This window comes from Macaca fascicularis, chromosome 14 (genome assembly GCF_037993035.2).
Source record: "Macaca fascicularis isolate 582-1 chromosome 14, T2T-MFA8v1.1".
In the NCBI taxonomy this organism is placed as follows: domain Eukaryota; kingdom Metazoa; phylum Chordata; class Mammalia; order Primates; family Cercopithecidae; genus Macaca; species Macaca fascicularis.
The window spans coordinates 119,204,744-119,221,646 of record NC_088388.1 but is presented as its reverse complement, the minus strand read 5'-3'; the positions used below and the strand labels follow the sequence as shown (position 1 = coordinate 119,221,646).

The following is a 16,903-nucleotide window of genomic DNA, read 5'->3' as shown; positions in this document are numbered from 1 at the left end:
CTCAATAAAGTAATATCTGGCCGGGCGCAGTGGCTCATGCCTGGAATCCCAGCATTTTGGGAGGCTGAGGCAGGCAGATCATCTGCGGTCAGGAGTTTGAGACCAGCCTGGCCAACATGGTGAAATCCCGTCTCTACTAAAAACACAAAAATTAGCCAGGCGTGGTGGTGGGTGCCTATAATCCCAGCTACTCGGGAGGCTGAGGCAGGAGAATCTCTTGAACCAGGGAGGCGGAGGTTCAAGTGAGCCAAGATCATGCCACTGCACTCCAGCCTGGGGTGACAGAGCGAGATTCCATCTCAAAAAAATAAATAAGAAAAATTAAATTTAAAAATAATATATATATTCCTTTCCTACATCCCAAGTATCTTGATAGGCCTAAATTTCACCTTAATTTCACCTTTTTTTTTTTTTTTTGAGACGGAGTCTTGCTCTGTCGCCCAGGCTGCAATGGCGCGATCAGGGCTCACTGCAAGCTCCGCCTCCCAGGTTCGCGCCATTCTCCTGCCTCAGGCTCCCGAGTAGTTGGGACTTCAAGTAGTGACTAAAACAATGCCCAATCCTTAAAATGTTACTTCCTCTATTCAAAAGCAATAAACATCTAAAACTTCTTAGATTTCAACTTACACCAATGCCTTTTCCATTTTGGTCTAAATAGTTCACTGAAATTAGTTAACTAAACTGAAAAATAAAATAAAAAGGAAAACATAAAAAGACGGTATGTGATAGAAAGTAACCACAGTTTCTTTAATTTGGAAAAATATCAATTTAATCATTATTATTTCATTCCACAACTTCCCCCAAATACACATACTTCTCACTTTTTTTTTTTTTTTTTTTGGAGACAAGAGTCTCGCTCTTTCGCCCAGGCTGGAGTGCAGTGGCGCCATCTCAGCTCACTGCAAGCTCCGCCTCCCGGGTTGACGCCATTCTCCTGCCCCAGTCCCCCGAGTAGCTGGGACTACAGTCACCCACCACCGCGCCCGGCTAATTTTTTGTATTTTTAGTAGAGACTGGGTTTCACTGTGGTCTTGATCTCCTGACCTCGTGATCCGCCCGCCTCGACCTCCCAAAGTGCTGGGATTACAGGCGTCAGCCACCGCGCCCGGCCATATACTTCTCACTTTAATCTTCAGCACAGATGAATAAATATCACTCTATCAGGTAAATTTCTTCATTTTAAAATATAATTCAGCAGGTAGCAAGAGCTCAAAATAACAGCCAAGACAATGACCTACACGGAACAGGCATTCAATATTTACTGAATAAATAAATGAACTAATGTTAATAAATACAGAACTGGACAAATTCTGAGTGATCGAAGGCAGATTTAAAAGTATACTGCCAATCCAAACTATCTAACCCATTTTGTGAAGAGATGTTCCACAGTCTGAATTGAAATAACTCTTTTAAATCTATGCCTCACTCGCAAACGCATTTAATTATAAAAATAGTCTGAAATATAAAAGATAAGGAATTATTGTCACAGCAAGGGAAAAAAACTATCTTAGCCGCAACTGCTAAAAATACATATGGATTCAAAATGATTTTACAAGCACAGACAAAAGTTCTAGGAAAACCTAGCTAATTCCTGAGGTTTAAACAATAACAGCTACTATAACTTCCTGACCTCTCTCTTACTATGTGCTAAGTACTTACACACACTCTCATCATTTAATCTTCATGACAATTCTGCAAAGTAGGTATTATTCCCATTTTTACGGATGAGAAAATTAAACTGCTAATGAGAGGTAAATTTGCCCAAGGTCTCCCAGCTAGTAACAGAACAAATCTAACACACCAAAACCCAGGCTCTTTTCTCTGTATCATCCTTCAGTTCCCTTCCACTGCTCCTCTCTTACAAGGGCTAAAATATATAAATAAATACACACACACACACACACACACACACACACACACAATTAAGGGCTAAGATATCTTTTCCTTTAAAAGCTACTTTTTATCTCTGACAAAAATGATAGCTTCAAAAAAAAGTTGGCCAGGGAGTCAAAATCAATGTAACTACTATTACATATCCATATAGTATTTGACTTACTTTCTATATTTGGAAACAGAATTGTACCTTGTATCCTTTTAAGCTGTAATTGTATGGTGAGAAGCTTCTCCTTTTTTACTGTTCACATCCAGGCAACACACCCAATTCAACTTTATAACTGTCTCAAGAATTCTAACCATGCAGGGCTTCTTGGTAAATAGAGTAACTACTATACAGACCTCAAACTTTCCCCCAAATTGTGCAACTAACAATTGCAACTAAAATGCAACCAAGGTACAAGTATATTATCCTAACAAAGGTACAGGTTGGGTATCCCTTACCCAAAACGCTTGGGGCCAGAAGCGTTTCATCTTGAATTTTTTTATATTTTGGAACATTTGCATATACATAGTAAGATATCTTGGGAATAGGACCCAAGTCTAAACACAGAATTCATTGTTTCACATACACTCTATATGCACAGCCTGAAGGGGTTTTTTTGTTTTTTATTGTTTGTGGTTTTTTTTTGAGATGGAGTTTCACTCTTGTTTCCCAGGCTGGAGTGCAGTGGCATGATCTTGGCTCGCTTGAACCTCCACCTCCCTGGTTCAAGTGATTCTCCTGCCTCAGCCTCCTGAGTAGCTGGGATTACAGGCATGCACCACCATGCCCAGCTAATTTTGTATTTTTAGTAGAGACGGGTTGTTTAGGCTGGTCTCAAACTCCTGACCTCAGGTGATCCACCCGCTTCGGCCTCCCAAAGTGCTGGGATTACAGTCTTGAGCCACCGTGCCTGGCCCCTACCTGAAGGTAATTTTATACACTACTGTAAATAATTTTGTGCATGAAACAAAGTTTGCATTATGTACTTATGTGTAGAATTTTCCACTTGTGACACATGGCACCCAAAAAGTTTCAGATTTTGAAGCATTTCTGATTTTGGATTTTTGGATTAGAGCTACTCAACCCGTACTGACAAACTATTACCTCTAGAACTAATGTTCTCAATTGTGATACAACAACAGAAAAACAATATGAATCATGGCAAGTCAAAGTTATTCTTCATGGGCAAATTTTTATTTATTTATATTTTAAATAGACTATACTGTCCCAAGTAACCAAAGCCAGAATCAACTCCACTGATTCTGAAAAACTGGTTTTTCCTTCCCAAGAAAAACTCAAAATTAAGTAATTTTATTTACAAGCCAATGATAGCTACTTTTCTACTGTAGTTCCTACATGGACTCTGAAATGAGACTAGCAATATAATGTAACTAGAAAAAACTAAAGCTATTTGGATATCTATAAAGACTACTGTAATATAAGTGTCTCTGTACACAATGAAAGTAGTTAAGAAAATAAAATTAATTTGATAGTGGTACTATACCAAAATATTTCTACCATGTTATATACAATAATTTAATTCCTAAGCTGCACAAATCCTCTTCTGCTATCTCATTGTCACCTGAAAATCTACAAACTGAAGAGAGTATATCTGTTTATTTTGTGTCCCACTGTTTTATTACCTAACCCCCCAAAAAAGAATGTCCTGTGAAACTGTAATCCTAGATCCATAACAGAATGCCTCATATTCCCTACAACCATGGAAATGACAAACTTACTGGTTATACTGAATGTTAATAAAATCCACGACATCTTGAATCAAAATGGAGGCTTTCAGGCCCTCAAGACAAACTAACGTGAGCAGCTGAAAGTGGCATTAATGATTTCTACACTAAAATTAGATAGATGAATTTCTTTACTTTTATATCATCTTAGAGATCATCTTAAAGATATGATAGATCCTCTCTCCGCAGAGTAAATGGCATGGGTGAACACAGGATTTTTATAAATGATTTTGATGTTCTTCTCCAAAGAAAATAACATCACCGAGAGCTCCCAGAAGACTTGGAGCCATTAAGAGCTGGGATTCCTTTCAACTGGCATCATTCCAACAGAGGCTCAGTGAGAAATGAAACCTCTGCAAATCAAATCTGTTGCAATGTTATTTTTTCCAGAGGTTAATTACCTGCTTCTGCTACACACACACACACACACACACACACACACACACACACACACACACACACACAGAGAGAGAGAGAGAGAGAGAGAGAAAAGGAGAGGCTGGAAAAGTAGATGACATTCTGTTGTAAGCCTCCTCCAGAAATACTCAAAATGAAATCAAAACAAGGTCGGGCTGTCAAATTCTAGATACACTCTATTAACGTGCTCTGCTGCTTGATACCTGTCAGTCTATAGTACTATTACCTCAAACTATCAGAGAGTAATAATTTACTATAAGAAGTCACACTTTCAGACTTTATCTCTTAAAAATACTTAGTGAAACACTTGTTACTTAGTGAAATACTTGTAAGTGAAATTATAGTATCCAAAAACTGCTTCAAAATAATCCAGTGAGAAGGGGGGAAAGAAAACAGATAAACCAACATGGTCCCTACATTGTTAACAGCTGAAGTAATGAAGGGAACATGGAGGTTAATGACACCATTCTCTGTACTTTTGTTTATGTTTGAATTTCCCACTTAAAAAAAAAAAAAAAAAAAAAACTTTCATGGACTCCAAATAACCCATTTAACAAGCATTTACTGAACTTGTTGATGTAGACTATATTATTCTTCCAAATTATTTAACCTCTACTTTCCTTAAGAGGATTATACAGCCTTATCTGTTATCATGCAACTTGCAGTGCCACCTGTGGAAGGACTATATACATCCCTACCCCACTGACAGTGAGCTCTGACCATATGACTTGCTTTGGCCACGGACATGTGAGCTGATGTGATATACACCATGACTGAGTGAAAGCTTTAAGAGCCATTGTATGCCTGCATCTGTTTTTTTGCTCTTTCCCTCATCCACAATAATGGCACAGCCAGACAGGGGATGCTCCTTGAGCCAGGGTTCCAAAATAAGAAATGTGAAGCAATGCTGCAGTCAATCCACAGACAACAAGGTGTAACAAAAGCAAGAAGAAAAGCAGTGTTGCAAGCCACTGAAATTTCATAGTGTTGCTATAGCAGCATAACCTAGCAAAAGCTGACAGATACACTTATTATGGAGTAGGTGCAAAAAATAAAATTATAGGCTGGTATATTTTTTAAATGTTTCAGAAGATAAACCAAAAAAATTTAACTACTGTTACCTATGAGGAGAGGGTATGAAAACTAACAGGTGTGTAGGAATACTTTTTTTATACCATTATATATGATTTGAATTGTGTGTGTGTGTGTGTGTGTGTGTGTGTGTATGTATGTATGTGTTTAACCTGAGCAGCAGCATCTGGGTAGTTGGATCATTTGGGCCGTTTATTTTTCTTCCTTCTGCTTTTCAGTATTGAAAAATAAAAATATAATAAGGCTACCGGTAATTACTTAAAAACGAAGAAGAACTATTCTTATACCCTTGAAGAACTCAAGTATTAGCTAACAATTTAGCTTTAAATAAAGCCTCTCCCTGCCCCCATTCATTGTTAATTTTTTTAATGTCCAAGGCTAAATACTCTCTGTGTGTGTGTGTGTGTGTGTGTGTGTGTGTATATATATATAGGAATATGTCATATGCATTTCTATCAGTTTGCTCAATTTCAGGTTTCAGCAAAGCAATATAGTGTTTTGTATATGGATGGTACAGTTACTAATCTCAAAGGAAATTCTCACAATTTCATTATTTTAGTATGCCAGTTAAACTGGCAAAGAAGTTTGCTCTAGTCAGGGTTGTCCAAGAAAGAGAATACAGTTATGGGTTCTTAGCTTCTGTTTCTGGTTGGGCTAGTAAAGCCCCTTCCTCATCCCTCTTTTCTGTTTTATCACTAGAGACAGAAACTAGAAACCATGGCTTCAGGCTGCTGAAAGCCTAAAACAAAACAAAACAGAAGAACAACAGCAAAATAAGGCAGGTTGGACAAGCTTGCTAGGTGTCAAGTTTGGCAAATATGCCTTAACCAGTACTAGAGCAAGGAATCTATTAACTAAACTCTTATAGGGTAAAATTATAAAGGAGCATTGAAAGAAGGGGGAAAAAAGGGGAAAAATTCTAATCATGACTCTTGTGATAAAACAACACTTGAATGGTTACAGAAATCAAGTTTGATAGAGTAACACTTCACTACATGAACATGTTTTAACTTCAAGAGAGCAATATCTGAACATAGCAGTAACCTGCAAATGACTAAGAACATGTCTGCACTTTTCATCCCAGGATCTCAAAGCACTTCACAAACATTAATTTAATTCTCGTATCAGCTGAGAGGTAGTGATATAATAATACATCATTATAACCATCTATCCTGCCAATACAAAATATTTAAATACCTCTTCAGCAGCATTTGCCCTGAGAAGGTCTTGCTAAACAGCCAATAAAACAGGAAATAGGCTGACAGTGCATGTGCCACCAACAATCTCTGAAAAGATCAGACCTTCACCCACAAGAACCACTTCCTCTGAGTAAACCACAGAGACTGTACTGGGCAAACCACAACATATCAGCTTGTGTCTGGAACATAGGCAGATAACCCGTCTAAAATCTACGGAAGGATATGTCTAAGCACCTTCACAAGATTTCTTGTGTATTAAGTGTATTTGGGGTATCTGTTACTCTTCTGGACAACATATAGCCACTTTCTGCATTACAAGATCAATTTCAGGTATCAGTCCTTCAGAGGCTGATGAAGTCTCCAGTTTGTTGTTTTTTGTTTGTTTTGTTTTGTTTTGAGACGGAGTCTTGCTCTGTCATCCAGGTAGGAATGCAGTGACGCAATCTTGGCTAACTGCAACCTCCATCTCCCAGGTTCAAGCGATTCTCCTGTCTCAGCCTCCCAAGTAGCTGGGATTACAGGCATGTGCCACCTGGTCCGGCTCATTTTTGTATTTTTAAAAGAGACAGGGTTTCACCATGCTGGCCAGGCTGGTCTTGAACTCCTGACCTCAAGTGATCTGCCCGCCTCGGCCTCCCAAAGTGCTGGGATTTACAGGCGTGAGCCACTGCACCTGGCCAGTTTTTCTACAACAAAATAATCTACATTTTTTTGAATCCACAAAAGATCTACAAAGTCCTCTTTGATCTTTTGAGTGTATGAATGTAAAATCAACATTTATATGTAATATTTGACAAAAACTGTAGTATCAGAGCATACCTTTAAATGACTCTAATGTGTTATATAACACCAAAAGAAAAAGCAGTGTGACAAGCAGCTAATTGAAAGCATTAACTAAAACCAGGCTTTCTTATATAGTTCCAGTTTCTGCATGAATTGTTACTTGCAGTCCAAGACAGGAAACCTACTTTTCATTGTCCAGTCGATTTGCTTGTCTCTAGACACTGAGAAGCCACCCAGGCCTGTCATGTGACTATGATCTCAAAAACCAGGACTCAGCATTTGAATTAGTAAAAGATCCTGTTTTGGTATGAATCTGAACTGCATTGGTGCATGCTAAGTCAAGAGGTAAAGTTAGTGTATTTTTTCTTTTACTAAAAGTCAACAATATATGCTCATGTAATTTAGACACAGCCTCTGTCCAGGCACTAGCTTCACAGGCTTCTATTGGAGTTAGAAGCTGCCTTACAGCGGTCTTTCCTATAATGACTATCTTGATGATTCCAGATATTCTAAGTTGAAAAAGTAAAATGCTCTAAATTTGGCATGTTTGCAAATTTTAATATTACCAAAATACAAAATATTAATATTAGCAAAATACAAAACAAGGACATCTATTTCAATAATTTGAAACTAAATTAGTACCAAAGAAAATATGCTAATAAAATATTCAAAAGGTCTACAGTCTTATAGATTTTATAATAATCTAAAGATGCACTTTTTCTATTACTGTGTCTTGTCATTAACAATTCTTGTAAATACAACAGCAAGAAAGTAAAATATTTCAATTTTCACAATATCCAGTTTACTGAAAAAAATACTGCTAAGCATTGCTATTTCACTAATACGTGGAAATAAGAGGAGACAAAACTATAAGGTAAAAATACACCAAACAATGAGGAATGTTTTCACCTACAATTTAAGATAATGGACTGAAAAACCACTAAAAAAAAATAAGAAACTTCCTGATGTATTTCATCATATTGCAACAAGATGATTTTCAATCAAAAGTGGCTAACATTATTTCTACCCTACCCTTTTGTCATAGAATTGATAACATTTGTTACACTGAGGGTACTCATATTTGAAAGAATCGCTTTGTAAAAAGCCTTTTAGAACATGAGTAATTGCTTAATTAGTTGATTTGGTAATCATGCTGTTTGTATAAATCTGTTTCTTTTTTTTTTTTTTTTTTTTTTTTTTTTTTGAGACGGAGTCTCGCTCTGTCGCCCAGGCTGGAGTGCAGTGGCTGGATCTCAGCTCACTGCAAGCTCCGCCTCCTGGGTTTACGCCATTCTCCTGCCTCAGCCTCCCGAGTAGCTGGGACTACAGGCGCCCACCTCGCCCGACTAGTTTTTTTTTTTTTTTTGTATTTTTAGTAGAGACGGGGTTTCACCTTGTTAGCCAGGATGGTCTCGATCTCCTGACCTTGTGATCCGCCCGTCTCGGCCTCCCAAAGTGCTGGGATTACAGGCTTGAGCCACCGCGCCCGGCCATAAATCTGTTTCATTTGACTGTGACATATCTCGTATCCATTCTAAAGACTATCTAAAATAAAATTGAATCAACATGACCTTGAGAATCTCTTTACCCTTATTTTTGCACTAGGAGGGCAACTGAGAAAAAAGCTAATAAAATGTTAAGAGAAACAAGTTGATTTTTAGACAATGGATCAACAGAAAGCATACAGCTTGGCTAAGCAAAGAGTAAGGGAAGGGGACCAGAAAGCATAATGAATAACCGTCTGAAAACATTTAGAATCATACCATACAAACATAAAATGGGAGGAGAGCATTATTTAGCTTGGTACAGCAAGTACATACAAGTAACAGGACAACTTAAAAGAAAAGTTAGACCTAAAGATCAGGAAAAACTTCCTGACAGCAAGATCTATCAGATTGTGCTTCAGTCTCCTGAGGAAGTGACAAAAGCTTTATCCTCAAGAGATATTTAAAATTAGAATGGGTAAGGTACTAGAAAGTATGCTGTAAGAGAAAAATTCAACTGATTTCATCAAGCTGGAGAGTTACTAAAAGAAAAAAGCACAGAAAAATACAGTACAAAGAAAGACAATAATTTAAAACGAAAAAAAAAAAAATGGGGGACTTGAGAGCCAGAAAATCAAGGCTAAAACTTGGATCTGTCCTTTCTAGTTGCATAATCTTGACTTAAACTGTATGAGTTAGCTTAAAGTGTAAATGACAGAAACATGATCTGCCCAGTACTGAACTGAAAATATTGCAAATGTTAAATAATTATACTACTACAGGATATCATTACATACATAATGGTATTTTACTCAAAAGAAGGCAAAAATGTAATTTTGTTGATTTAAAAATTTTAATTCACATGGCACTATTCTGAAAACCTGTAATTATTATAAGGGAAAGGAGCACGTCTTCAAATAAAGCTCAAGAACATCATCAAAACCAAGTTTTCACAGAAGAGACCACAGGAAGTTAAGCTACTATTCCTGAAAATGTGTCATGGTCAATTTCTAGGAAACAAGAAATTATATAAGAAACATTTCTAATAATCTCAGACAACCATGATGCAAAAGAGTCCCTTCAATTCCCTGGGAACCAGTATGTTATCTTGCTGTTTCTGTGACCCATATCAGTTTGGGAAGCAATTTACTCCCACCTCTGATGACATTTAGAAGAGGCAACCACATATGTATAATGAAATATTTTCCAACTGTTTTCCCTGGAATCGCAATGCTCCACAGAAAAATATATAAAATTCACCATTTACGGATTCCATGAATGTTCACCTCAAATTTCATTTCTTAAACTAAAAATTCAAACTTAGTTAAAAAACAACAGCAACAACAAAAAAAAACCACTGGGCTCGATGGCTCCAGCCTATAATCCCAGCACTTTGGGAGGCCAAGGCGGGTGGATTACCTAAGGTCAGGAGTTCAAGACCAGCCTGGCCAATGTGGTGAAACCCTGTCTCTACTAAAAATACAAAACTTAGCTGGACGTGGTGGTGGGCGCCTGTAATCCCAGCTACCCAGGAGGCTGAGGCAGGAGAATCGCTTGAACCTGGGAGGCGGAGGTTGCAATGAGGAGAGATCGCGCCACTGCACTCCACCTTGGGTGACAGAGCAAGACTCAAAAACAAAAAACAAAAAAAACCCTACGTGTTAACTCAATGATATATACATGTTAACAACTGGAAACCACCAATGTGTTAAGTGGTATTCCAGGGTTAACATATTTTTGTAATGATTTCAAATAGAGCTTCTCTTGTCACCTCACTGAATATGAGCATCATATAAATGTACCATTAATCAGGAAGATTACAACACTGTACTTTCAAAAAAAGTTACTTTAGACTCTGCATGTTGACTCATGTAAAACTGTACAAGTGAATGTACTATTGCATACTTTTATGACTCAAGATTTTATACTGAACTAAAAAGGCAAAGACAAAACTGAATACAAAACACTGTGATCTTTAGCCCCCATTTCAATTTTGTACTTATCGACTGGCTGACTTTACAAGAAAAGGTTACAAATAATTTTACCTTGCAGACAGATGACTCATGCAATGTTGAAAATAACATATAAACATGAGTAGCTCTTTTTTTTTAATCAAAAGCATTATTTGGCAATTTTGACAGAAAAAAGTATCATTAATGAAAATGCTAATTGCTGGGTACAGGCATGTAAAGTCACAGGTTTCCACACTCACTTAAAAAATTTGCTTAAGTTAAACAGCTTAAAGCTGAATTCAGTGCTTTAAAAAAATTAAATCAAAAACCTGTCTTTATCTATAAATCAAAAACTACAAAATTCATAAGCCCTAGACAAAACAAAGTCCATTTATTTCAAGGAAGAACCTTATAACTTTCCTACCTGTACTGTCCCTGAAAATTCAATGTTATAGACACTGGCCTGAAATCATTTACTGAGTCTACTGAAAGGGTATTCTCTCCTCTCTACCTCTCAGAAGAAACTCCAATTGCTATAGGACCCCTAAATTATCAGGGATACAAGAAAGACATGTAAGAGGACTGGAAACAATTGGGATATATTTTAAGACTGAATGCAGCAATCAATGCAGACTATAAAGCAGCAATCAGACATTTCTACACTTGTCAAGTGCTCATTCTAAATGATGAAAACTACAGACTCCAGGGCTCATAAATTGCTTAGAATTTTTTAAAAAGCTGTTTGGATATACTACATAGAAGTAATAGCTACCATGAACATAGTTTGAGTTCAAAGTTTTTGAAAAAGTTCGAGTTTTAGGTTTTAAGAAAAGGGGTGCGGACTGGGGAGTAAAAGATGAAGGGAAAGAGAAGAGAGCAAGCAAAATGTGTTGATTTAACTGCAAAATAATAACAGGATGTAACAGAGTTCTGAGTATCCAAAGTGACCAATCAGAGCCTAAACATAGCTGAATTCCATCCCAGCCCCAGCACGTCCCTAACACAAGAATAAAACCCTTATCTTGTTCAGCCATGTGTCGCCTGCCACAAACTGCAAAACAGAACAACGCCCAAAACCAGCTAGTCTGATTTCAACTGAGGACAGACAGACTCTGTAGTCAGAAGCACCACAATGAAAGAACTCTAACTCACACAGCTGGCCTGGTGGTTCTGCACACTCTACGAAACAAAGCCATACCACATACAGCACTTCAAACTTGAAAGGATCTCTATCTAAAAAGCTACACTGGCGCTGTTAATTTTCCAATAGCTCTAGAATCAGCAAAATATACCTACAGTAAGAGTTAGACACTGCAAAAAAAGGATGAGGTACGGCTGAGAGAAAGCTAGAAACTATTATATACTCATAACTTTGTTAAGACACCTTGGCAGAGAAATACTACTAAACCAGTACCTCCAGATTTCACAACATATATTCAAATTAGGAACAATTACTATCTTAACAGCAAACGGATGCTTTATATTTACGAAATATATTTAAATGTGGTCAAATAGGAATAATTCTTAATAAAAAAAGACCCTAGTAAAAAAAAATCCTATGAACAGGTCTCAGTAGTGCTTATTAATTGGCTTTCCAAGGTTCTTTTCTTGAAAAAAAAAAAAATGTAAAATTAGGCAGCAGCACCTGAACCTATTCAAAAAACATTAATGCCCAAACCAATCTGCAGATTAATCTTACAATATTCATTTTGTAATCTCTTGTGCCTAGCATAGTGCCTGGCAAAAAAAACAAAACAAAACAAAACAAAAAAACAGGCTTTCAACAATTTCATCCTTATTGAATGTTTATATGCCATCTAAGTTATAAAGAGGATAGAAGTCCCAAGATTCTATTTCCAAGATAACCAGAAGACAAGGAAAATCTCTGAGAAGCAATGCTGAAGAAAAATCATTACTTGAGGGCTTTTAACTCACTTGTGTGTGGAATGAGTTCGTTCTGTTTCTATAAATTAAACACCTCAGCATCGCAATGAAAACCAACATTACATTAGTTCCTACTAAGACTTTTGTTTACAGGCTCAACAGAAAGAGCCATAATTGAATGAACCAGGAAAACAATTATCCCCACACCGGTAAAAGTGACTTCTCAGAAGTGAAACACCCTGAAAGGGGAAAAATGGGGATAACCAGAAGAAAGCAAGATAAGCATTGTCAATACTTACAGTACGTGTATTCTTGGAAAAGTTAAAAATTATTTCATTGAAAATGAAAACCCACTTTGAAAAATACACAAAGAGTAAATATAAATGCTTTAAATATTTAACGGACTCTTTTAAGTGAACATTCATGTGATGCTGGAAAGCATCAACAGGAAGAGGAAGTTCTGTTTCTGGAGTAGCTGTTATGGTATGATAATGGAATTTGGCCCTTTTAAAATCAACAAATGAGTCTTACAATTGGGTAAAACTCTTATTAGGAAATTAGACTACTTTGTGCAGAAGCACTATTGTTGCACTTTTTATCAAAGAGCTTTGACCCTCTAATTCAGTTACTTGATCTATTTTTTCATGATATAATAATTTGAAGATTAACTTAAAAATAAAGCAAGCTGACATTTCGGACTGGCATGCAGTGTCATAATGAAATTGAGAAATGAAATGTGGTCAAGGAATCAATATACTTTTTATCCCTTGCCCTATAAACAAAAGTAACTTAGGATAAGCAAACTGTACTTCAACCACACATGGTCTAGCTCCATTCGCCACACACCACCATGCAACACTGGTAAGTGCTATAAAGGACAGACACAGAACTCAACAAATTCAGCTGCGCGCTTATACTATGCTTACGGTTTATCTCTCTTAAACGCCAAGTGTTTCTGGAAGATGAAATATTTAAATACAAGAATTAAAAGCAAATCCCATGATTTACCCTCATTTCTTCAGCTCCTGGACATTGCTTCCAGCAAGAACCTGTGATTTACTGGTAATGTCAACATTCTGGAAAGTTATTAGATAATAATTAAACACTGTGCAGGTCAACATCTCAAAGAGATCAAGTTCCCAGGTCACCATGCAGTAGGCTCAACATTAAGTTCACAGGTAGAAATTCATAAAATGTAATTGTCTTGAGAACCTACTGCAGGACAGGGCTAAAGCTGAGAAATAATACACCAATACCAAGCCGACTTCAGGCACCGACCTTCACCCAAAATGACCTTCTCCTCTGATTTCCAGACGAGTACACAATCCTAATGCACACTACAGGCGGAAAACCACAATAATGGTTTTGCCTCCCCCTTCTCTGAGAATCGGGAGGGAAGTTTCTCTCCGGAAAAATTACATTTCCAAAAGCCAATCAACTGGATAACTCGGCAGCAACCCCAGGCTAACTGCACTGCTCCGAAACAACCCTCTTTCCTCTGCCTGTCAACTTCGCTGGCCAAAGACAATCTGACTCCCCTGCTAGGTCGGGCCCGATTCCGGGAGGCCGAGCGAAGGAGGAATTCATACCAACCTGTCGGTGATAGTAGACTGTGTGCCACTCATTGGGGCCCTTGGCGATAGGTCCTCCTTTTATCCAACTTGCATTTTACAGTAACACCTCCTCCCCACCCCCAGTGCTCTGGGATCAGGCCCAACTCCGTCAGGGACACAAAAGTCCAACTCAAAACTCCATTCAGTCATCTAGACCATCCGATTGGAAGGGGTCAACGGATGCGGGTTGGAGGAAAACAAGTTATCTCCCAAAACAAACTGAGAAAGCCAGGGAGCGAGTCAGTCCAGAGTGAGTCGAGCTAGCGACAAATCCTCCAGAAGGCACAAGGAGAAACTTCCTCAGAGAGAGAAGTCCGCGCGCCGTGGGAAGGGGACCCGCGACTCCCGCCGGGGCTGGGGCGGGATCAGCTCTGGGACGGGTGTCGGCTCCTCCTCCGGAGTCTCGGGGCCTCGAACTCCCCGCCGCGGCAAGGGCCGGGGCCCTCCCTCCCGGCTCTCTATCTGGGGCTGCCGGCTGCTCCTGGCCGCAGCGTTGGCCGCGTCTCCGGCCGTCCCGCGCCGGGCTCGCGCGGTTCCATGTCCCGGGCCCGGGGCTCCTCCTCTGCTCGCCGCCCCCACCAGGCTCCCGGTGCTGGGACTAGCCGCGGGCGCCGGGGGAGGGTCCCGCGGCCCGAGGTGACAGGGACCCCGGTCTCTCAGCGCCGCGGGCTGCTCCCCATCCCTTTGAGGCCCGGACTCTTCCGCAGTCGCCAGAGGCGGCGGCTCCTCCCCGACGCTCCCCGCGAGGGGCGGGAGATGCCCGTCCGGCCCGGCCTGGAAGCCCTGGTCCGGGAGGCGGAGGCGGAGGCGGCGGCTTCTCCCCGCGCAGGGCCGGCTCGCCGGGTTCTGGAGGCCCTCGCGGGAGCGCGCGCAGACAGCGGAGGAGGCCGGCGGCGGTGGGGGCCGCGCAAACGCGGGCGCGCGCGCGGGTTCCGGTTCCGGTTCTGGCTTCCCGGCCCTGGCCGCGTCCGGCGCGAGCTCGCGCTTCCCGTCCCCCGCCGACTTTTTTGGCCCCCTCCCCTCTGACTTCGGGAAGCCGCCTCACCCGGGATCCCTCCGCCGCTCAGTGCTGCGCTCCCGCCCTTGTAAGGACGCCTCCGCCGGAGCCCTGTTTGGGGGAGCGGAAAAGTAGTCCTGCGGGGCGGAGGGAGGTGGGACCCGTGCAGCCCCGGGAGGCCCACCAACCTCCCGCGGCGCCTGGGCCCCTGAGTGCCGAGACGTTGTCTTTCGAGGCCAGTTTGTACTAAGTCTACTTTCACCAGAGACCTCCTGAGAGCGCCCCCCAGATCCCTAGGACATCGTGCTGGGAGGCTCTTTGGAAATTACCAGCCCCCCTTGTCCTGGAAACTTTTATTCCTTAAGGGAATGTACTCTCTCTCCTGCCTTCTGGCTGCAAGCGTTCTACCAGTGCCCGGCCGGCGCCCCTCGCTGCCTCCGCAGGCCCCGCTCACCTGGGCACCTGCCGGCTCCGGGGGGAGAGCGCGGCGGGAGCGGGAGGCGCAGGGCTGAGGGAGAGCAGCTGGGGACTGCAGCCAGGGCTTCTCGGTATAAATATTGCTTTTAGGCTGTTTTTGCCTTGGCAAAATGAAATGTGTTATTTGCCAAATTGAGAAGGCATGGTGCTTTGCATGGCGACTTAACAAGCGTGTTGTGGAAAGAAATGGGAGAAGAAAATGAAGTATATTTATCCAGTAAATAGCATTACGGTTCTCTCTGAAGGGTTCCAAACGTTTTTTCGTTTTTTTCCCCTTCTGGGTAGAGAGATTTAGATACTCATCTAGTTTTATGATTGAATAATTCAGTATTATGGCAATTTAGGTACCACGTATAATGCAGTTCTTCAGTTCTGCCTGCAAACGTCTAAAGAGGCTATTCCCTTTATCCAACTATTTTCAGACTTTTGAGCGTAAACCTATGTTGGTGGCAAGGAATTTCAGCCATTTTGTGGAATCCAAGTAGCAAATCAAATCTAATAAACAGTGGATGTGGAGAGAGGAAACAATTACCTCTTAACAATGCTGTTGCAAAAAGTCATTCCACAACAGTTCATGAAAGGATCATTATCCCCGAATAGAGGCATGAGCTCACACTGACGTTAGTTAGAACGGGGGGGGTGGAAAAAAAAAAAGGAAAAGATAAACAGAGGCCAGAGACGACTCTTTATTGCTCGATTTTTAGGTTCAAGGCACAGCCAGCTAATTTTGTAATGTTTATTTTTGGAAAGAATAGAAGCAGATTAGCCAAGGCACTTTCCTAATGATGAGACCAGGACACATTGCCACCTGCTGGTGTATCCTAGCATGACAATTCTACCCTGAAGACTCTTAAATTGAGTGTTTACATGTAACTGGAACGAATCCCATTCATCTCTCTCTCTATATATATATACACACTGACCAAAATGCAAACCTTATTCCCAAACTTAATAAATCTTTCTTAAAAGTATTAAATATCTTATTTTCCCCTATTCTAATAATGTTACAGTGTAAGTATCAAATTAATTGAACCCAATGACTCATCAAATCATGCATTTTAAAAATGAGTTCCTCTCTTCCCTTAATACTTGAGGGAAGCCTCAATACTTAAGCTTCAGGAATAAAACAAACTGGGAAAGTTTCCTAATTCACCTTCTCTTCCTTGCATACAAAACCTCTTGGCAAGCTGCTTTCAAGATCTTTCCAAACTTAAACAGACCCACGGTTCTAGCTGTGAGCAAAGAAGGCATTTTGCTGTGGGAAAGCTTCAGAAGATGGTAAGCAAAAGATTGAATTAAGCCGTGGTTATTCATTCCAGAACTAATTTTTTTTTTAATGATGGAAAATCTCTGTAGTCACCTACAAAGCATTGATGATTTA

At 40.2% G+C, this 16,903-nt stretch overlaps 1 protein-coding gene across 9 annotated transcripts in view; it reads right to left on the bottom strand.

Moving 5' to 3' along the window:
- The window catches only part of ARHGEF12 (Rho guanine nucleotide exchange factor 12), a 149,637-nt gene extending 134,713 nt beyond the window's left edge, over positions 1 to 14,924 (bottom strand). For 8 of the 9 annotated variants that reach the window (XR_012423805.1, XM_074015456.1, XM_074015457.1 and 5 more), the window contains exon 1: positions 14,029 to 14,924. Coding sequence is in view for 4 of the 9 variants with exons in the window: in XM_005579949.4 (XP_005580006.3) it covers positions 14,029 to 14,060 (32 nt within the window). In the remaining 5 variants the exon portion in view is untranslated. The remainder of the gene's footprint in view (positions 1 to 14,028) is intronic. The other variant, XM_074015463.1, reaches the window with a different exon arrangement.
- Between the last annotated feature and the right edge of the window lie 1,979 nt (positions 14,925 to 16,903).